Below are 18,552 nucleotides of genomic sequence, written 5' to 3'. Positions count from 1 at the left end.
AACTGTTGAAGCCCCTCTTGGCAGACCCCCTTCTTCTTCTCTTTGAGCTGAACCCATTATATTCTTATAAAGGAGAGAGAAGAAGAGACGTTTGATATGAGCCAAAGGAAATAGATTGGCCTTATTTCCTGCCTGGCTGCTGCAGCGCAGACACTTGTGTTGCCTAGACGATGCAGGCAATTGACACTCAATTTTGTTTGAAATATCACGCCTCTATCATGCCATTATCAGCTTCCCCTGGTAATCCACAAAGCCGCCCTGTTTGATATCTGACAATAAGGGGGAGTCACAGAGTCGTGGAATCTCTCACTCGATTACCAGGCAGAGAGGAAAAAGAGGGGTTGAGAGAATGAAAGGGAGCAGAAGACGATAGAGCAAGAGACAAAGAGAGGGTAAAAGAAAAGGAAATGGAAAGATAGTGCAGGAGGGAGACAGAGTGGCTAAAAAAAGTCACACATTTGTATGACAGCGGTGAGAAGTGGATGGAAACAGAGATTATACCTGCCTGCCCCACAGAGACACACAAAGGAGCCCAACAGGCCTGGCATTGTGGGGGAACGGAGAAATCTGGGCAATAGGGGTGGCACTCTTCACAGTTGAGAAAATGAGGCGATCTTGCAGGCACACCCTCTCATCTCAGGAGGGCTGATGGGTAGGCCGGGGTAATGATAGTGCTGGATTCATTTTTTCTCCCTACTCTCCCACCTCTCCTCTGTGTAGCTGCGTGTGTGTGTGTGTGTGTGTGTGTGTGTGTGTGTGTGTGTGTGTGTGTGTGTGTGTGTTGTGCCAGCCTGCCAGCACGTCTCTGTTCCATTTCTCGCTGGCCCTGCATGAAAGCAGGAAGCCCTCACCCACCCAAAAGGTGAGAAGCTGGCTTATGAGGAATCAGCGTTACCTTCCAGCACTGTCGACCTCTGTCACGCGCTATGTTTGGAGAAAACATTCAACATATTGACATATGTTGAATGTTTTCAGATGCTCTTGAAACAACGCAAAACCCAGCTGTTGGTCCCTCAGCTCCTGGGCAGGCTTTTGTGCACCTATGCACGTTAATAAGGTGTTGCCTTAAGGGAGGGAGTCCAAGAGTAAGAGAAGAGGGGCCTCGCTAACAAGGGAGGTGTGGATCGACTCTTTCCTTAATCCCCCTGTCTGGTGGTGATATTCAAAAACAACACCGTTCAACAAAACATTCCAGGGCAGAGGTGCCAGCCTCTGAGGAAAGCGAGGTTAATGACGGGAAATATTAGGGGACTGTCTGGGTGAGTCAGAAAGAAAGGGAAAGAGGAGATAATCCCAGCCTTTTCCTCCTAACATCAGAAAACTGGTAGAGCTAGGGCAGGTTAGCCATGTTGGGTTGCTACAATAAGGCCTCTTTCATACAGGTGTGTTGACGCCTGGGGCAGACTTGGCCTCAGTCCATTCCATTCACCCTGGCTGATTTGAACAATAACTATCATATCTCTTAAAAGAGAGGGGAGGGTGAAGCGTCAAGAAGGAGATGCCTGAGAGCTGTGTCGAGGCAAAGAAAAAACCCCGCTGCCGTTGTCAGAGCTTGTTGATGTTGTAGGGAGGAAAAAACTGGCATGTTTTTTTTTATTCCCCCCCCTCTCTCCCTCCATAACCCCTACATTTTTTCCTCTTCTCCTTTCTCTCCCTCCACTTCTGCACTGGTTTCAGTGTTTTTGCGCCGTAGGACAGAGTGCGGTGAGGAGACAGAGGAACAAAGTGCTGCTGTGTGGAGCAGCAGCTGCTGCTTGCCGGATCAAAGGGGCAACAAGCGTGGTCTTCCTGGCCCAACGCTGCTCTGGAGGTGTTTGACGGACAGTCAGCAGCTGGGGCCGCACAGCCCGCCATGTAGGGGTCAGGCTGCTGGACTGCAAGGCCCAGGGGTGACATGCCCTCAATGGACAGGGGGAAGAGGGGAGAAGGTGTAAGATGGGAGGGTAAATAGAGGGAGAGATGTCTATGTTTGTTTCCTTTGTTGTTTGTCTTGCTTTTGTAGTTGAGCGAGTTATTTCTGGATTATTACAGTAGGTAGTTCACATTTTATATCGGTAAATACTTTTCCATGATGTGCCGTTGGGTTCTCACTTATCCATCATAATGCATGGGCTGTAGTCAAAGCCTGATTTTTAAGGGTAAAACCATCCCTACATTGCACTCCACACTGCAGTATTCCACCTCCTTGGTGCTGACAGAAAATCAGAGCGAGAAAAGAGAGACAGATAGGGAGCGAGCATGCCGCAGTGCTATTGATTTATTTTAATTAGCTGCTCGTTAAATCGTGTCAGTTTGCAACACAAATATATAATTCTTTGTCTGATTTTCCACTCGAGTCTTAATGACTCCTACTCCCCGGGTTTCAGAAAGGAATGACTTACACAGCTAGACTGACGGAGCAATGCAAATGTTACTCATATTGGATTGGGGGGGCACAAAAGGGCAATGAGTGGAGTAATAAAAAGGGAAAGAAAAACAGGTCAGTGAAAGTCCATGGAGGAGAGGTGAAACAGTCCCCCTTTGAGAGATAGACAAAAGAGTGCAGAGGGGGGTATGGAGGCACAGTGGATGAGAGAGAGAGAGAAAGAGAGGGAGAGAGAGAGACAGAGGTAAAACTATGTAAACACAGTGGCTGCCCTAAACGTGGGCCCACTCTGACGTTCCTAAAAAAAAAATGATCCTGCCTCGCTCCGCTTCACATCTGCACTAAATCAAACACGGGGGTGAGGTAATGTTCACCGGGCTTATGTCTCTTGACTCCTGTTTTAACTTAAAGAAGGGAAGAAGGGATAGAAAAAGGGAAACTCTGTCTCTGATAGGATGAGCTTGAGGAAGCTTTCCCAGTCCTTCGCTATCTCCTGGCCGTTTATCTCCATCCTGGAGGAGTGGAGCCTGTGAAAAGCTCCTTTCTGATAGTTTATGATAAATTCATAGATACTGTAAGTTCAGTCTGGTTGCAAGCTATGTATAAACTGTTACAGGGGGCCTGTTAGGAGCATGTGAGCTGATTCAATCAGTATTGTTGACACTACAGTAGATCAGTGTTGGAGGTTCAGTAGTCCCAGACTGCCCCACTGTCTGACTGGACCATAATTAGTGTTTGCTTATACTAAACACACCCTCCTTATGGGGTTAATTTGCATCCACTTCCTGGTCAAAGGACACTGAGTGTTTCACTTCTTTCTGCCTGTCTTTCTTTTTCTTTTCTTTTTTGGTGGTGGTGGTGGTGGTGGTGGAGGGGGCAAACTAAACCCTTCCTCCTTTGATTCCAGTGAGTTGTGACTCAATCGCTGGGGGTTTGGAATCTTTATTTCTGTCTGAAGCAGAAGTATGGAAGCAATGAGCTCTAATAGGAACCAGAGGACAGTCATGTTTGCAAGCAGTGATCAGGAATTGAGTTCAGCACGTTCTAGTTCAGATTGTATTGCATCTAATCTTCCTCCAAAGACAGACAGGGGCTCAGGAATTTGACTGACAAACTGAAACTTGCCCCCGTGTCCCTGGCACACAAGCTCTCAAAATCGGCGTATGCAGGTCAGCCGTAAAGGCAATAAACCGTTGATGATTTCTGTGTCACAATTTCAAAGCTACCTCCTGTATGTGCACGCTCAGCAGGGCTATATTTGAAGCAGTCCGGATGCTCATTTCTTTTGAGAAGACGTGTTTAGTATTTCTCTGTTTCTCTCTCGTGTCTCAGTCTAGCTCTGGCTAGGTTTCTTTCTTTCATCACAAACTCGTCAAGCGAGTGACCCTACTCCTGATTGGCTGGGTTCCCTCCGATCTCCCGAGCAATTGGCCGGCCAAGCAGTGAGGTTCTTTCTCCCTCCCTCTCACTCTGTCTCTATCTCTTTCTCTCTCTCTCTCGCTCTCTCTCTCTCGCTTGCTTGGCTGTGCTCCAGGGTAGGGTGGTTTGGCATGACGATTTCTCAGGGAAAGAATGCTGACAACAGGAGTGAGTTACCAGGTGTGGCTGCAAGTCAGTTAACCAGAAACAAGGCCTTTCTGACAGATTGAGATGAGGAAGCAAGACAAAAAAGAAGCCCTGAGTCAGACAGACTGGTTTGCTGTGATTTCATCTTTAAACTTCCCGTAACCTTCCATAGTACTATATTTGTCAACTTTATTTTACGACGATAATGCAGTTGGTTTGTTGCATTAAAGGGTCATAAAGTTAAAGAGCTCTACTTCATAAAATAGAATGCACATGGTATGTTTTAGGATTATGTAATTTCCTTATTAAGTCTCCTATTGTGTCTCTGACTACCCTTTACCCTCCCACACACACACACACACACACACACACACACTGGGAATGGCATAACATTGTATGCTAGCAAGGGTATTAGACACCTAATAACCTAAGCAGACACTCTCTGAAGTTCACCCCTCCTGTGTGTGTGAGCAGATATTAGTAACCAGGGATGCAATGTTGATCCAGCCTAGCGGAGACCTGTGTCAAGTGGACTCCTGCTGCCCTGGCTCCACTATTCATATCTGTTATTTTCCTCTTGCAACCTGCAAAGCCACTCACACTCGCTAGTACTCACGCTAGTAAACTTAGCACTCTATATCGCTATGGAGCAGGGTCCTATTCTGTCTTCCATTGGACACACTGTATCGGCGTGTACATGTGTTTATAAACACGTGTTTCTCATGCCATTTCGGGGTATGTCAGCGGGAAGTGCTACTGTAGGACAATTGGCAGTCGCGTGTGAAGAATGCTGTGACATACACACATAATGACTGCCAAGTGCGTGTATATTTACATGCACGCTCCAATGCGTTCTTAGCACTGCAAGACCAATTTTTGATATGTAATTTGAAAATGTGTTTATTGGCTGGAACAGACCAGCTGCCCACATTAAACAGCAGTGGACCGCTGCCCCCACCAGCGAGCTTTCTCCTGGGGTAATGTACACATTCTGTAGCTGTATCCCGAGAAATGACCTCCACACGACCCCCTAACCTTGCCTTTAATTATTTGTTTGAAGACAGCATGGAGTTCCCATGCTGAGAGGTACTCTGTGTACTGTGTGTGCATGTGTGTTGGTGTTTCTGTGCTCTAACATTGAGCAGAGGCAGGCCATAATAAGCTAGACCACCAGATGTAGATAATAAAACATGGGCTTTGGGTTGGAGGTTTTTAGCTAGTGTCCCCTGTGAGCCTCCTGTGTTCTGGTTAGCCTACAGACACACTGGCGGTGGTTGTGGTCATGTCCATGGTGTCAATGTGTAGATTTACAGCGTGCACGTATGTTTTAGCGAGTGGTTGGGAATTCTGAGTCCCTGTGGTCAACCTCTCTGTCTCTCAGGGCCTTGGGTCCTCAGATCCGTCCATCTACCCGTCCATCCGAGTTTGAATGGCCTTCATCTCTGAAGGATTCCTGGTGGTGTTGTTCTAAGCACACACCATTAGCAGCTCACGGGTCGAGGGAAAACAGTGTTATCAGGCCTGGCTCTGATAATCTCAATTGGCTTTACTCAGACTGATAAAAGGTGCTCTAAGGCCACGAGAGGGGCCCTTGGTCACCCCCCTACTCCCTCCAGTGCACCGCATCGCCTCCATGGTTACTGTGGCAACTTGTTTAGCGTATAAAAACAAAGCCTGTGTGTGTGTGTGTGTGTGTGTGTGTGTGTGTGTGTGTGTGTGTGTGTGTGTGTGTGTGTGTGTGTGTGTGTGTGATATGGTGGTGGTTGGCCAATAGGGAATGTTGACAAGAAGCAGGTCCATATCAGAAGCAGCTTGGAGGGGGAAAAAAAAATCCATATGTGTATGTAAAATTATACCATTTCAAAAAGAGTAAATACTCTGATAGCTACACATGTCCAGTAAAAAGTAAGAAAAACACCTAAGGAAGAACTTTTAAAGGGACATCGAGAATTATTTTTTTTAAATCTGAAAAAGGCGCTTTGATCTTACAGTATACTCTCATGGAGTATTTCCTCGCAGTCACTGGAAATTGTACAGACAACTTTAGCACCTGGGAAGAACATTCCTAATATTATGCGTTTATGGTTATGTCCCAGAATACGTAAGAATGCACATGGTTTGATTTTGAGCCCCTTGGTGCATCTAGAAAGGGGAAAAGCAGGACATATATTTTGGCAAGCCTTGCACCCTGAGCTTAAAGAAGGGAGTGTGATACCAGGAATGTCTTTCTGTTTACTTGCTCAGCTGGTTTTGATGTTGGAAGCGTCTTTCTCTCTTAAGCACTGCAGGCATTTCTGACACATGGCTATCTAAGAACACTTTGTCCCCCTTTGTTCTATCAAAACGACTTTCACAGCTAATAAACCTAAATCCCCATTCCTCCCTTAAATCACAAATCATGCACGACAATCATATAATTTCCAACCCAACTCTCATTGGCACACCCCACCTCCCTTCCTCCTCTTACGTTCTCTCTCATTCTCATATGGATGCGTTTCATCTTTTTCTCTCAGGGGCCCGTGGTACCCCTGCGTACCTGCACTCTGGATGCCCCCTGGCAAATGAGCACCATGTCTCTCTTTTCCCAACCGTGCATTTTGTACGTTTAACCATGTCACTTTGAGCTGGGCAGATTACAGGCGTTTAAGTTCATTGGAGAAGGTAAGGGCAGGTATCAGGGCTTCATGGGGGATTAGGAGTCCAAATTGGTTCCAGCTCTCTCTTCCTCCTAATGACCAGTTCTTTACCGTACTGATGGTGCCGTGGCCCGTACGTTAGAAGAGGGCAGTGGGGCCTTTTTTTTCCTCTCCTCTCGCTCTTTTTTTTTTTTTTTAGAACCAGCAAAGGACTTCATGCTGGACAGCTCCAACGTGATTTGAAACTGCTATTTAATATCAACCACATGGTGGTACCTGTAGTGCTAAGTCTGTGCTACGTTTTTAGCATGTGAAAGTGAATGAGACAAAGACAAATAAAGGGGGTTAAAAAGAGAGAAGTGAGGAGTTTGCTTGGACTCAGTGTCCAGCTCACGTTTGACACAGCCCAAGGCATCTCCATTCCAAGTTAAAAAGGTTGCCCCTGGCTGGCAGTCACCTCCAGATGACCTCCGGCTCTACACTGGAAAAGCCACAGGAGCAAGGCCGGCTGGGGAGGCTTTGTGGAGCTGCACTTATTCGCTGCTGTGGTGGTGATAAAACTTCAGACAGCCTAATTGATGGGCTCGCTGACATAACAATACCTTGTGAAAGCACGGAGTGGCCCATGCCTGGTCCTCATTTCTAGACAGCTGGAAGGGGAGCAGAACCCCCTACAATGCAGCCAGAGTGGGGGTCCCACAGAGGGGAAGGGTGGAGGTGGGGGTGGAATGGTGAGGAGTAATGAAAGGAACCATTTGTATCCTGCACTTTGCGAACTTAAAGCTTACTTTGAAATTCCAGTGGGTGATAACACTCCAGAAATAACGTTGTTTTGGGGAAGGAACCGCAGACAGGATACTGTACACTACGTATAAAGTTACTCTGCGCAAATGGCTGCAGGAAAGACAGAGGGAGAGAGGGATGTGCCATGGTGAGGGTTCTTCTGTGCCCAAGCTGCACTTAATAGTTGAAGAATGTCTCCCTGGTGCCCATAGCAACCAAACGTAATCAAAAGCTTTATTAAAAGAGGGGGGAATAGATCATAAGGAACATTAAAAGTATCCCTCGCTGGGTTCCCAAGTCAGAACACAATCGCCCTTTTGTTTGTTGCTGTTTTGTTGTGAGCGCCTCTCTCAAGGACTCGGTGGCTAATGTTGCCATTAAGTCATGCAAAACTGTTTTGTCTTTGTGGTGGCCTGTGATGAATCTTTCTGTGTGTGAAAGCAGGGTGATTTAACGTTTGTTTTTCTTCTGGTTTGTTTTTCCTTCTCTCTTCCAGGTTCATTAACGCCAGGAGAAGAATAGTACAGCCCATGATTGACCAGTCAAATCGAGCAGGTAAAAAACAAAAAACAGCTGACGTACAGCAGCATAGTGCTGCTCTTCTCTCTTTCTTTCCCCAGCATGAAGACACCCTTCCCAAATCTTTTACTGACATGCACATCATGCCTGGAGCCCAGATTTTTTTAAGGGGCACCCTACATCTCCCCCCCCTTACTCCATCCTTTTCCTCTCCCTCCCTTCATCCCCTTTTCCATTTTCTGTATGAGATGCGTTCAGTAGTGGTGCGGGCAGTTTGCTGATTGACTCTAATTGGAGATTTCCCAGTCTAAGTGGAGAGTGAGGTATATTAGCACTCTCTCTGTGAATTACTAATTGGACACAAGAGGAGTGCCAGAAATGCTAGCAGCAATTTATGAGTTATCTCCTTTTTTTTTTTTTTTAAGCTGGTTTGTTTTTAATTTTTTTTCCAGTCCAAGGTTAGGGGAGGGGGCTTCCCCTGCTGCATTTTTATTATATTCTCTTAGAAATCACTGTTGTGAATTTTGATATCAAGTAGTCATTCAGCACATTTCAAATATCAAGACTGCTACTTAATCATGATTTCATTTTAACAGTATCAGTTAATGTATTTTCAGTCATGAAAACTACCCTTAGGAGGGAGAATGACTCTTAATACCTTGATTAAATCAGATCTGATGTTTTGATTTAATGCCAGTGCAGGGAGGGATTTTCATTTCTTTAAAACAGATTATGGAAAGCTTCATATTGTTAATTGATAACACATTTATTTTCCGTATCCATTGTGGTCAGATTACAAAAAGCTGAGTAGTAAACACGCCACTCTGTGATCCCGTGGAATGATTCAGTCAACCCTAAGCTTCATTGACTTTGGCATTACCAAAAAGAAGCCAAGTAATTCGTCTCAGGGAGGGAAAAGCTGTTTTTGTTGATTAGCAGGCTCCCCGTCTTAAAAAGGTCCCCACACATCAGAAAGGAGATTGCTCAAAAACGAACATGAGCCGTGATTAAAATGAGATACGTTTAGGAATGTGGGCGACTCTTTCTACAATTACTGTGCCCTTGTGAGGAATATTTGTCAGCATGCTACCAATGTGTGCCAATCAACAATCGATACAAAAACAGCATGACTAACAGCTCCCCCTAATCTTTACAAATTACAGATTATCCAAGATAATACTGTTATAGTCCTGGAATACACTGTTTTCTACAGTCCCCAAAGAGCATTAGTTCATTAGGGCTAATAGCAGACAAAACAAGATACGACTAAGCAAATTGATTGCTACTGTATCTTCTGTATCATGACATAATCACAGAAATCATTCAATCATGTTCAATTAGGGTTGCATTTTAAGAGTATTTATTCGAGTACTTGCTGTCATTGCACAAATTCCTCTCATCCTGTCAAACTGCATGTTTTCTGCTTAGAGAACAATGTATCTCCTGTGAGTTTGGTTTTGAATGACACTGGTGTGTGTGTGTGCGTGTGTGTGCGCTTGCATGCATGCATGTGGACCTACTGTATGTGTGTTTGCATGCCACGCGTCAGTCAATATGGTCCACAAACATGAGCACAATGTCTTACAGTATGTTTGGGCTGAAGCTGGGACAATTGCTGATTGTCTGGTGTGTTTTCTCTTCTTCTCCTCCCCCCCCCCCCTTCCTTTTTCATGTCCACGTTTTGACTACAATCAGGTTTTCTTCTTGATCCTTCAGTGAGCCAAGGAGCAGCATACAGTCCAGAGGGCCAGCCAATGGGCAGCTTCGTGCTGGACGGCCAGCAACACATGGGGATCCGACCAGCTGGTGAGTCTGTCTACCTCTCTTCCTTCGTCCCTCTTCCCTCCATCGCGCCTGCTTTACCAACTCAACAGTTTCACCCTAAGTTATCGCACAGCTGATCAACACTGATCCTCTTTGTCTGAAGCATGAGACTTAGTCACCTCAGCACGGAGCAGGTCCCAGTCTGTCACGTAAACCTAATACTAACAAGTGCTACACAACCACAACAACACTTTTCTTTAAAAGTCTCCTCAGTGTTCCCCTGACTGTCTGCTGCCTGTCTTCCTTGTTTTTTTTTTTCTGTAATTGAACACACCTGGGGAAATCCCTCACAAAGGATTATAACACAGGGCTTTGTGGGATGTAATGCAACATTAAAAATACCTACTCCACTTCTTTAAATCTTTCACTTCCCCCTCCCTAATCAGTTTCCATCTAACCAACCTCATCCTCTTTATCAGTGGTTCTCCTCTGACCTCTCTGTGATTCTCCTGCTGACCCTTTTCTGGCGTTTATCTTCTCTTTCTAGGGCCTATGAGTGGAATGGGGATGAATATGGGCATGGATGGGCAATGGCACTACATGTAACCTTCATCTTGTAAAGCAAAACGCAAAGAAAAAGGGGGAAGTAAGTACTGGGCTTGTTTCCTTGTTTTTTCTTTTCACATTTTGGGGGCTGTGGGTTTTATTTTTTTCCCCCCATGATTCCCTTTCACTTCCTTATCATGGCCATAATTTTTGCAGCAAGCCTTCTCTATAGCATCAACAACTAGCCAGCATGCACGGCTGTTTTAGCAAGATGCTTTAAGAGGTAGAAGGGGGGGGGGGGGGGGCATGTAGCCAAGGAGGAATTACAGACTTGGGAAAAAGGGGGAAATCGTCCTGGGACAGAGAGGACCCCGTCGACTTGTGGCGCCAGACAACAGGAACAACAACAGAAGAAGGAGGGGAAGAAACAACCTGGCATGGCATGCGCAAATTTATTTATCACAACAGCACCATCGCTCTCCCCATCCCGGACAGCCAATGCAAATGTTGGACATTTAGGGAAAAAATAACATCTCCTGGGGAAGGGGCTGACGGGGAGAAATTAAGCAGGCTCCAGTGAAGCGATAAAGAAGGAGAAGTGAAACTGTCCTCCGAGTGACATAAATCTGTCTAGGGAAGGATTGATGCCCAAATTATCTTATATGCAAAGACGGGAACACCGCAGTACATTACGCTCCCTGAGCGAGATATACGGGCCTTGGGTGACATGGCCGATCCTTCACTGGGGGTTTGGGTTGAGCTGTGTAAAGGGAGGAATGGGGTTGGGGGGGCTGTATGTTTTGATTATTTTTTACTGGAGGGAGACGATTTAAGGGGGGGCGGGGGCCAGTGACTAGCCTGACCTGAGACACGCAGACAAGAGCAGGGAGACATTGAGATAAATTTATAAGGTTGTAGACACAAGCATGACTGCATCTAAAAGGCAGGGATCTCTTTCACACATACAGATACAGTCTCTGTACTCTGTCGCTGTCTTTCTGGCTCTGGCTCTCACACACACACACACACACACACACACACACACACACACACACACACACACACACACACACACACACACACACACACACACACAATCACTATACAGCTAAATGGCGGCACTCTGATTAAGCTGGCCATTTCCACCTCCCGCTAGTGCCACAGTGCTGACATTTGAAAAATCAAGACATATCACATCCAAAGGCGGAAGGGCAGAAGAGATTTTATTTTAACACCTAAACTCCCTATGCCCAATGAGGCACAATATAATAACACTTACCTTGATTAAAAGAACCCTTTATATGTAAATGGCGACTGGATTTTCCAAAGGGTCACAGCGGCAATTCTGCCGACAGAGATCATTTCACCCCTCTAGTCCTTTCTCACTCTCTCTCTCTCTCTCTCTCTCTCTCCCTGTTTCTCTCTGTCTCTCGCTCGTTTTCTCTCATCCCCTCCTGTCTTTGCTAATGGCAGCAGAAAAAAAAATCAGGAAGCAATGTTCCCTAAAACAGCCACACAGAGACAACATTTGCTCAGGTTGGCTAATTCTTAATATAGGGCTATATAATTTTGAGACTATTTAATTACGTAACATACTTTATGCTTCATGACCAATTACATTAATAGCTCAATACAGAGGAATATTATCTTCTCTTGATTTGATTACACAGCCACACAATATGGTATATTTGGTACTTAATTATGGCCAGCCATTGAGCAGGACCGCTGTGCCATAACAGAAGTGCACAGCCAGCCACGGAGGCAGGCATACAGAGATAGAGAGAGAGAGGCCCAGTCTGTCCTCAGTTATTGTCTTCAGATGGTTTTTACCACTCTTGTTAATAAAGGAAGGGGGGGGGGGGGGGGGGGGGGTCTCAGATCTACTTAACAGAATGACTGCAGCTTACAAGACTGGAGATTACCAGCTTACAGCAGTGTCAAAAACATCTGCTTGGCTCTTTAACAGGAGCTGCTCTAGGTTATATGGAGGTGAGGGCACCCATCATACCCCAACACCCTGAATGATTTATTTATTTTATGACCCCAGTAGTGAGGTTTTAAGAGACCTGCTCTGACAAACATGTGCATTTCAAATGAACTGACATGGAAAGGGAGTATTAGAAAGTGGCACAGCTTTCAACCAATGAGACTGGTCATTAATCTTGGCCTTTGCTGTCCCTTTTTTTTCCTCCTCCTCCTTCCCTTCCCCTCACTGGGGCCCTCCAGTGTAATTTCTTAATTGCAGTGTACTAAGGTGGAGGAATGCAGAGAGTGAGCATGCCTAGTGACCTTGCAGCGACCTCTCCCCTCCTATTACAGCTTCTAATCCCCCAGGGGTTCACGTTACAAAGAAGGTCGGCCCAGAACCCAATCCCAGACCCAGGCCCCCTGGCTCCAATGGGACCCCCTGCTCTCACTTGCCTCTCCCCAAGGTCCAGGCTACTAGAACCAGCCATGTTCCCATACTCCAGTCCCAGGCTCTCGGAACAACCCCCCACCCACATCTCACTTTTTTCTTTCTGATTACAACTAACGGCCGTGTGAAAAGCCAAACAGTGGCACTGCTGAGCCAGCTCTGTGTCCCGGGTCCTGTCACAGTGTGAGACATGCCAGCATGCTGAGGTCTCTGCATATACGTATGAACTGGAGTCCATCTTAAGGGACATCAATACCTGCTTTCCCTTTCCTTTTTCATTTAACTTCCTTCCTTTTATCTTTGCCACTCTTTTTTTTTCTACTTCCAAAACCCACACTCCGTACGTTTAAGAGCAGTACTTTGTTTTGCTTACAACGCTTTCATTCAGGAGTGGACTCGAGCTTCTAATGCTCTTGGTGATACAGCTAACTGAGTCAGTAAATTATTTAATAACTTCTTTAAGGGATTCTAAATCAAATATGTTCACAGAGACTTGTCCCCGTGAGAGAACGCCTGTTCGGTTTGTCACTTAAGTCAGCTGGGGAATTGACTGTTCCACTTGTAAAAGTATTAGCACTTCTCCACATCAATATGGCTGGTTGGTTTTCCTCACATCCTCCAGGACTGCAGTGTCTGTGGATGACTGAGGATCATTTTCCAACCTGAGACCTGACCACAACGCTATTGGGCATTGTAAACCACTCACCATAGCCTAAAATAGCCCAGTGCAATAATGTCTCTCTTTATTTGTCGGACGCTAAAAGCGCTGTAGTCACAGACGCAGTGTCATTAAATCTGCTAAGCCCTTTGTTGTTAAAGTTGTGTGTAAATTGAATTAAGGCCTGTTAATGGAGAAGGAGCATGTCAAAGAAAATACGTTTTATTGAGTCTGTCTTTGTGTCCTTCTCTCAGGTCTGCCAGGCATGCCAGGGGAGTACGTACCTCAGAGCGGTCCTATGGGCATGAGCATGGCCCCACCTACTTACACCAACCCTCATCAGATGACCTCCCACCCTTCCCAGCTCCGACACGGACCCCCTCTTCATGCGTACCTGCCCGACCACCCCCACGCCCACCACCCTCATCACCATCCGCACCACGCCATGCTGATGCATGGAGGACCCTCGTCGCACCCAGGAATGACCATGTCTGCACAGAGACCCCCTTTGCTCACTCCCATTGACCCCAGTACTGGAGGACAAGGCCTGGACATCCATGCCCAATAGTATAAGGGAACTTTGCTACCACGACAACAGCAGCTACTACAAGAAAACAGTTTTAAAAAAAGAAAGCAGCAGCCCACAATAAATCCTATTTTGAGACTATTTTTAAGAATAAAAAGTGAACCCTTTTGACCAGAATTTGACACTAAAGAAGCAGAATTCCAGATGAGCTGTGATAATTCTTTTTTTTTTTTTAAAGACTTGTCAATTTTGTTACTTTCATCCAAACGGAGGACCAAGCTGACAAGAACACTTTGTAAAGTCTTGGGCTTTTGGTAAAGATCAACAGAAGATGTTTTGACGTACACGTGTGCAAAGAACGGACAGATGCACACACTCAAAAAACACACACTTTTCGCACACTCACTCACACAATCATAAACATGTTCAGTACACTTTCATGTGATGCGCTCAAACGCTTCTAAAATAAAAATCACTCTGGAAGATTTAAAAAAGAAACAACAGAAGGACTCCAAGAGTTATAACTACTGTAGTATAAAAAGTATAGATAAATAAGTTAAAACTTGTGCATTTTTCGTTGATCACATGGTTTATGTTTCCTGAGCTAGTTTTAGAATTAAAGGTTAACCTTTTCTCTCTCACACTGTGTGTGCTCCTTCCTGGAGGAGAAACTGTCTCGCAGCACAGCACTATAAAAGAAAAACAACAACAAGAAGATGGAACATCTCAAACCATAGAGGGCAATCAGGTCCTGTCCCCAATAAGAACAGGGCATGATGGGAAAAGGCTGCTAAATGACACCGGATCTCTCCAGAAGATTCAGTTTGAACATTTGTCATGCCCCTCTTTTTTTGGTTCATGAATGAATGTTGCCCTGTAGGTTTTAAAGGAAAAAAGTTCTTTGTTTGAATTGCCCAAGCACTGGATTGTGTTGGTTTTATACATTTTTATTTTAATATTATTTTATTTTTTTGTACCCTGGACTCTCATTGGTAAGAGCCTATTGAAGGAAGCTTAATAGTGGAAAAGCAACATCCTACAGCGCTTCTTTATCTGCGGATCAACATTCTTGCCATAAGGACAATACTGACACAAACGTTGATTCTGCGGCACTGGAGAAGCATTTGACGGTTGATGCACCAAAAAACCTAAAACTAAAAAAAAAAAAAAAAAGGAAAAAAAAAACTTAAATTATGAACTCAATGCTTTTGGGGGAAAAAAGCTGAGAGAATATTGTAACAAACTTCGTACAGAGTTCAGTCTATTAATTGTTTCATGTTAGATATTCTATGTGTTTACCTCAATTGAAAAAGAATGTTTTTGCTAGTTTCAGATCTGCTGTGGCATTGATATTGTATGTCCATGAATTCCTTCCTTTTTCAGCACGTGTTCCTCACTAGATGATAAGATGCCGTCTCCCTTAAGCTTTGTCAAAATACATTAAATACTTGTATGAGGACTGTGACGTAATGTTTAAAAGGTGTTCAGTCACAAATGCTGTAATAAATATTTCATTTTTGATTTTTGTTAGATTTTTGTGTGATTAACTGTGTTATAAACAGAGTCCTTATCCACACTTCTGTTGTAATAGTAATGACATTAATTGCTTTATTATTATTATGATTGAGAAAGCATGATTTGGGTTGCATTGTTGCCTGGCAACAAGGTCTTAATTTTCATTTATATTTTTTAAATGGTGTTTTTTTTTTTTTTTTAATCCAATGGTCAAGCTCTATTTGCAGTAGCTTGTTCTAACCAGACTTCCCATTTGGTTAGTGAATTGCCACTTTTAATGGCAATAACAAATTATGGTTGAAATATATCTTGCCATGCCAATTCATTTAGACACACAAATATGTCCTCTGCTTGATAAATAACTGTCAAACGCCAAATGAAGGGTGCAAATTACAGAGCAAATTCACCACCAACACATCTTAGTTTAAGACCAAAAGATAAACCGTCAGCAGGGATGTGCAGGTAAATAAGAAGAAGTCTACAGTGGCCTCCGGCTCTTAAACATAAGGGACAAAAAATACAGAATAAATAATAAATAAATGATGCCTACATTTTCTGAGGAACATTTAACACTTCATTTAAATGAAAATATCCCAGAAATATAATCAAACTAATTCCATGTTAAATGATATTTTAGATATTTCTAAAAAAAAAAAAAAAAGTAGTGTAAGCTTAATTTGGATTTTATAAAATAAGAATTTTGTGTAGATGGATTGAGCCCACACTCTTTCCCTGGCGTTCAAACAATAGATCGAGGATCTGTCCCCAGAGTAATTGCTACAGTGAGCGTCATGGCTGGCCCTCTCTCTCTCTCTCTCTCTCTCTCTCTCTGTGTGCTCTGCTGTTTCTGCCGTTTTGCAGCGCCGCCTGTCGTCCTCATGCGGTACTGCCGCCCGGGAGCACACATGCGCTTTGATGGGCGATCTCCTTTCTCTTCTCCATCTCTTTGCCTGTGTTTGCCCGCGGCCATCTCAGTCATAGCCTTAAACCAGAAACGACAACATCACTTATATAATATTTTCTGCCCTTCGCATAGAAGTTTAAACTTCTGTTATGTCAGTCTCAAGGCCTTACATATTTTTTCTTCATTTTTTTATCTTCATTTTTTTCACCAGCTGACTATGTGTGACTCAACGAACAAAACAGGTGGCACAAAATATAATATTAATACATATACCTATATATTGTATTTAGTGCACTAAATCAAGCTGATCTTGCTGGGATTTTTGTTCATAAATGCAGTTGTGTATTGTTATTATTCTCGTGTGGCCTTCTGAGAGATTTTTTTTTCTTCAAGGAATTGGTTAAAAAAAAATCTGACGTTGGCCTAAACATGACCTTATCCTTTATTTAGCTATTTATTAATTTGCCATAATCTAAACTATCGTAATTTGTTAATAATTTCTATTTTTACAGCAGCTATAGGCCTAGTCGTGTATTTATTGAATACAGTGTTGGCTATTATATTGTTCCCTTTTTTATTTTTATTATTGCATTTCTGTTATTTAAACCACTTTCAAACACTAAATATTTCCAGTACAATTTCCCACATGTGAAGCCATTTTTAGATCTTAAAACTAATATCAATTAATTTTATATGTATCCAAAAATGATTATCTGTTTAGCCAGCTGACCGTAGGCCTTACTTGAGCATTTGCTTTGGCATGTTACGCGGGTTGTTTTATTGAAATTCCGGACATAATACCAGCACAGCTCATGGTTGTTTAACAGCTTCTCTGCGTGCGCGCTCACGCACACATACTTACACACACGCACACACACACACACACACACAGAGGGATGTTAGGCCTTAACCAGGTTGGGGGGGAAATAGATATGCATTGTGTTTACACCAGAGTCTAGTTAATGCTGCATCTTCTTCCCTCAACTATTCAAAACCTAAAAGTCCTTTTTTGTTTTTCTAGCGCTTTATTATTCTGTGGATAAAACGGAAGGAAGAAGCCCTCCGTTTTGTGCGGAGATTATCAGATGAAAAAGAGAGAAAACGTGAGGATTACTGTGGATGGAGAGGATTTTAATATTAATAGTTTTTTTTCTTTTCTTCGCCCCCTCCTCTCCTCTCCTCCTTCCTCCTCCCCCCTCTTCCCCGATGAGACAGAAGGTAGATTGCCTCTGCTGCTTTCCTTTTGCCGATTCGGTGTGACAGGGATGATGGATGATCCAGCCGAGCTAAACAACTCCTCCCCTTCATCTCCTCCCTGTCAAAGCCAGTCCGGGCTGCTGCTGCAGGAATAAAATAAGGAATATATTCCCTCTGCACTGCTGCACAATGCAGCCCGGTCCTCGGGAAGACGCCCATGCAACAATATTAAAAGTCCACACACATACACACACACACACACACACACACACACACACACACACACACACACACACACACACACACACACACACAGTTTACTCTCCAGAAACACTATGTGCGCGTGTGTGCGTTACAGACGCAACATGTTAATAATGCTTATGTTATTGGCTCTGTGTTTTTCTCTGCAGAGCTTCTGGTAAAGTGTAGGATCTGAGAGAGAGGACTGCAAATATGTATTTTTAGATACACAAGTGTGCATCGGCTGGCACCGAGGGGAGGAAAGGCATTTTTAAAAAAAAAAAGTTTTGCTTCTGCTTTGTTTTCCTTTCAAATTGCTGATTTGGATAGTGGTCATAAAAATGGACGCGCACGAGGGGCTGAGTGTCCTTCGCTTTGCAGCTGGCTCTCCCAGAAATGGCTTGCTCTGGGGGACAGTTTTTAGGTTTTGTATATAGGCCTGTGTGTGTGTGTGTGTGTGTGTGTGTTTGTGTGTGTGTGTGTGTGTGTGTGTGTGTGTGTGTGTGTGTGTGTGTGTGTGTGTGTGTGTGTGTGTGTGTGTGTGTGTGTGTGTGTGTGTGTGTGTGTGTGTGTGTGTGTGTGGTTGTGTGTGTTGCCCTCCTTTTTTTTCTAACGTTTCAGCAGTTTTCTGTCCTCTTGCCATAAGGTGTTTCTATGACTACGTTATGTAGGCCTGTGTGAGCGGGTCAGAGGCGGGGGTCCCTGGGAGAAAAGGGCCGCATTTGGCTGATCATTTATCAATGTCAACCGCATAATGATTCTCCCTGCAGTCTCCCTATTGATGAGGATAATTACATTAGCTCAGAGTGACTGATCAATAAAGCCCAGGGAAAATGGTTTATTATAGCACCACCGAAAAGGCTTTCTTTAAAAGGGGACTGGCTGCTTTCTTTTCTTTTTTTTTTCTTTCTGTTTTT

The 18,552-nt window shown here is 44.1% G+C and overlaps 1 protein-coding gene across 5 annotated transcripts in view; it reads left to right on the top strand.

Annotated features, from left to right (window-relative positions):
* Positions 1-15,240, top strand: part of meis2a (Meis homeobox 2a) — a 79,742-nt gene extending 64,502 nt beyond the window's left edge. For 2 of the 5 annotated variants that reach the window (XM_083925009.1, XM_083925008.1), the window contains exons 10-12: positions 7,847-7,905; positions 9,565-9,675; positions 13,508-15,240. In XM_083925009.1, coding sequence (XP_083781135.1) covers positions 7,847-7,905; positions 9,565-9,675; positions 13,508-13,821 — 484 coding nt within the window. In that variant the 3' untranslated portion in view covers positions 13,822-15,240. Of the gene's footprint in view, positions 1-7,846; positions 7,906-9,564; positions 9,676-10,180; positions 10,280-13,507 lie in introns of all 5 variants that reach the window. The other 3 variants (XM_083925012.1, XM_083925011.1, XM_083925010.1) reach the window with 3 other exon arrangements.
* The last annotated feature ends 3,312 nt before the right edge of the window (positions 15,241-18,552 follow it).

Source organism: Echiichthys vipera (genome assembly GCF_963691815.1).
Source record: "Echiichthys vipera genome assembly, chromosome: 12".
Lineage (NCBI taxonomy): Eukaryota > Metazoa > Chordata > Actinopteri > Perciformes > Trachinidae > Echiichthys > Echiichthys vipera.
The sequence above is the reverse complement of the archived record's forward strand: the minus strand, read 5'-3'. Positions and strand labels throughout refer to the sequence as shown.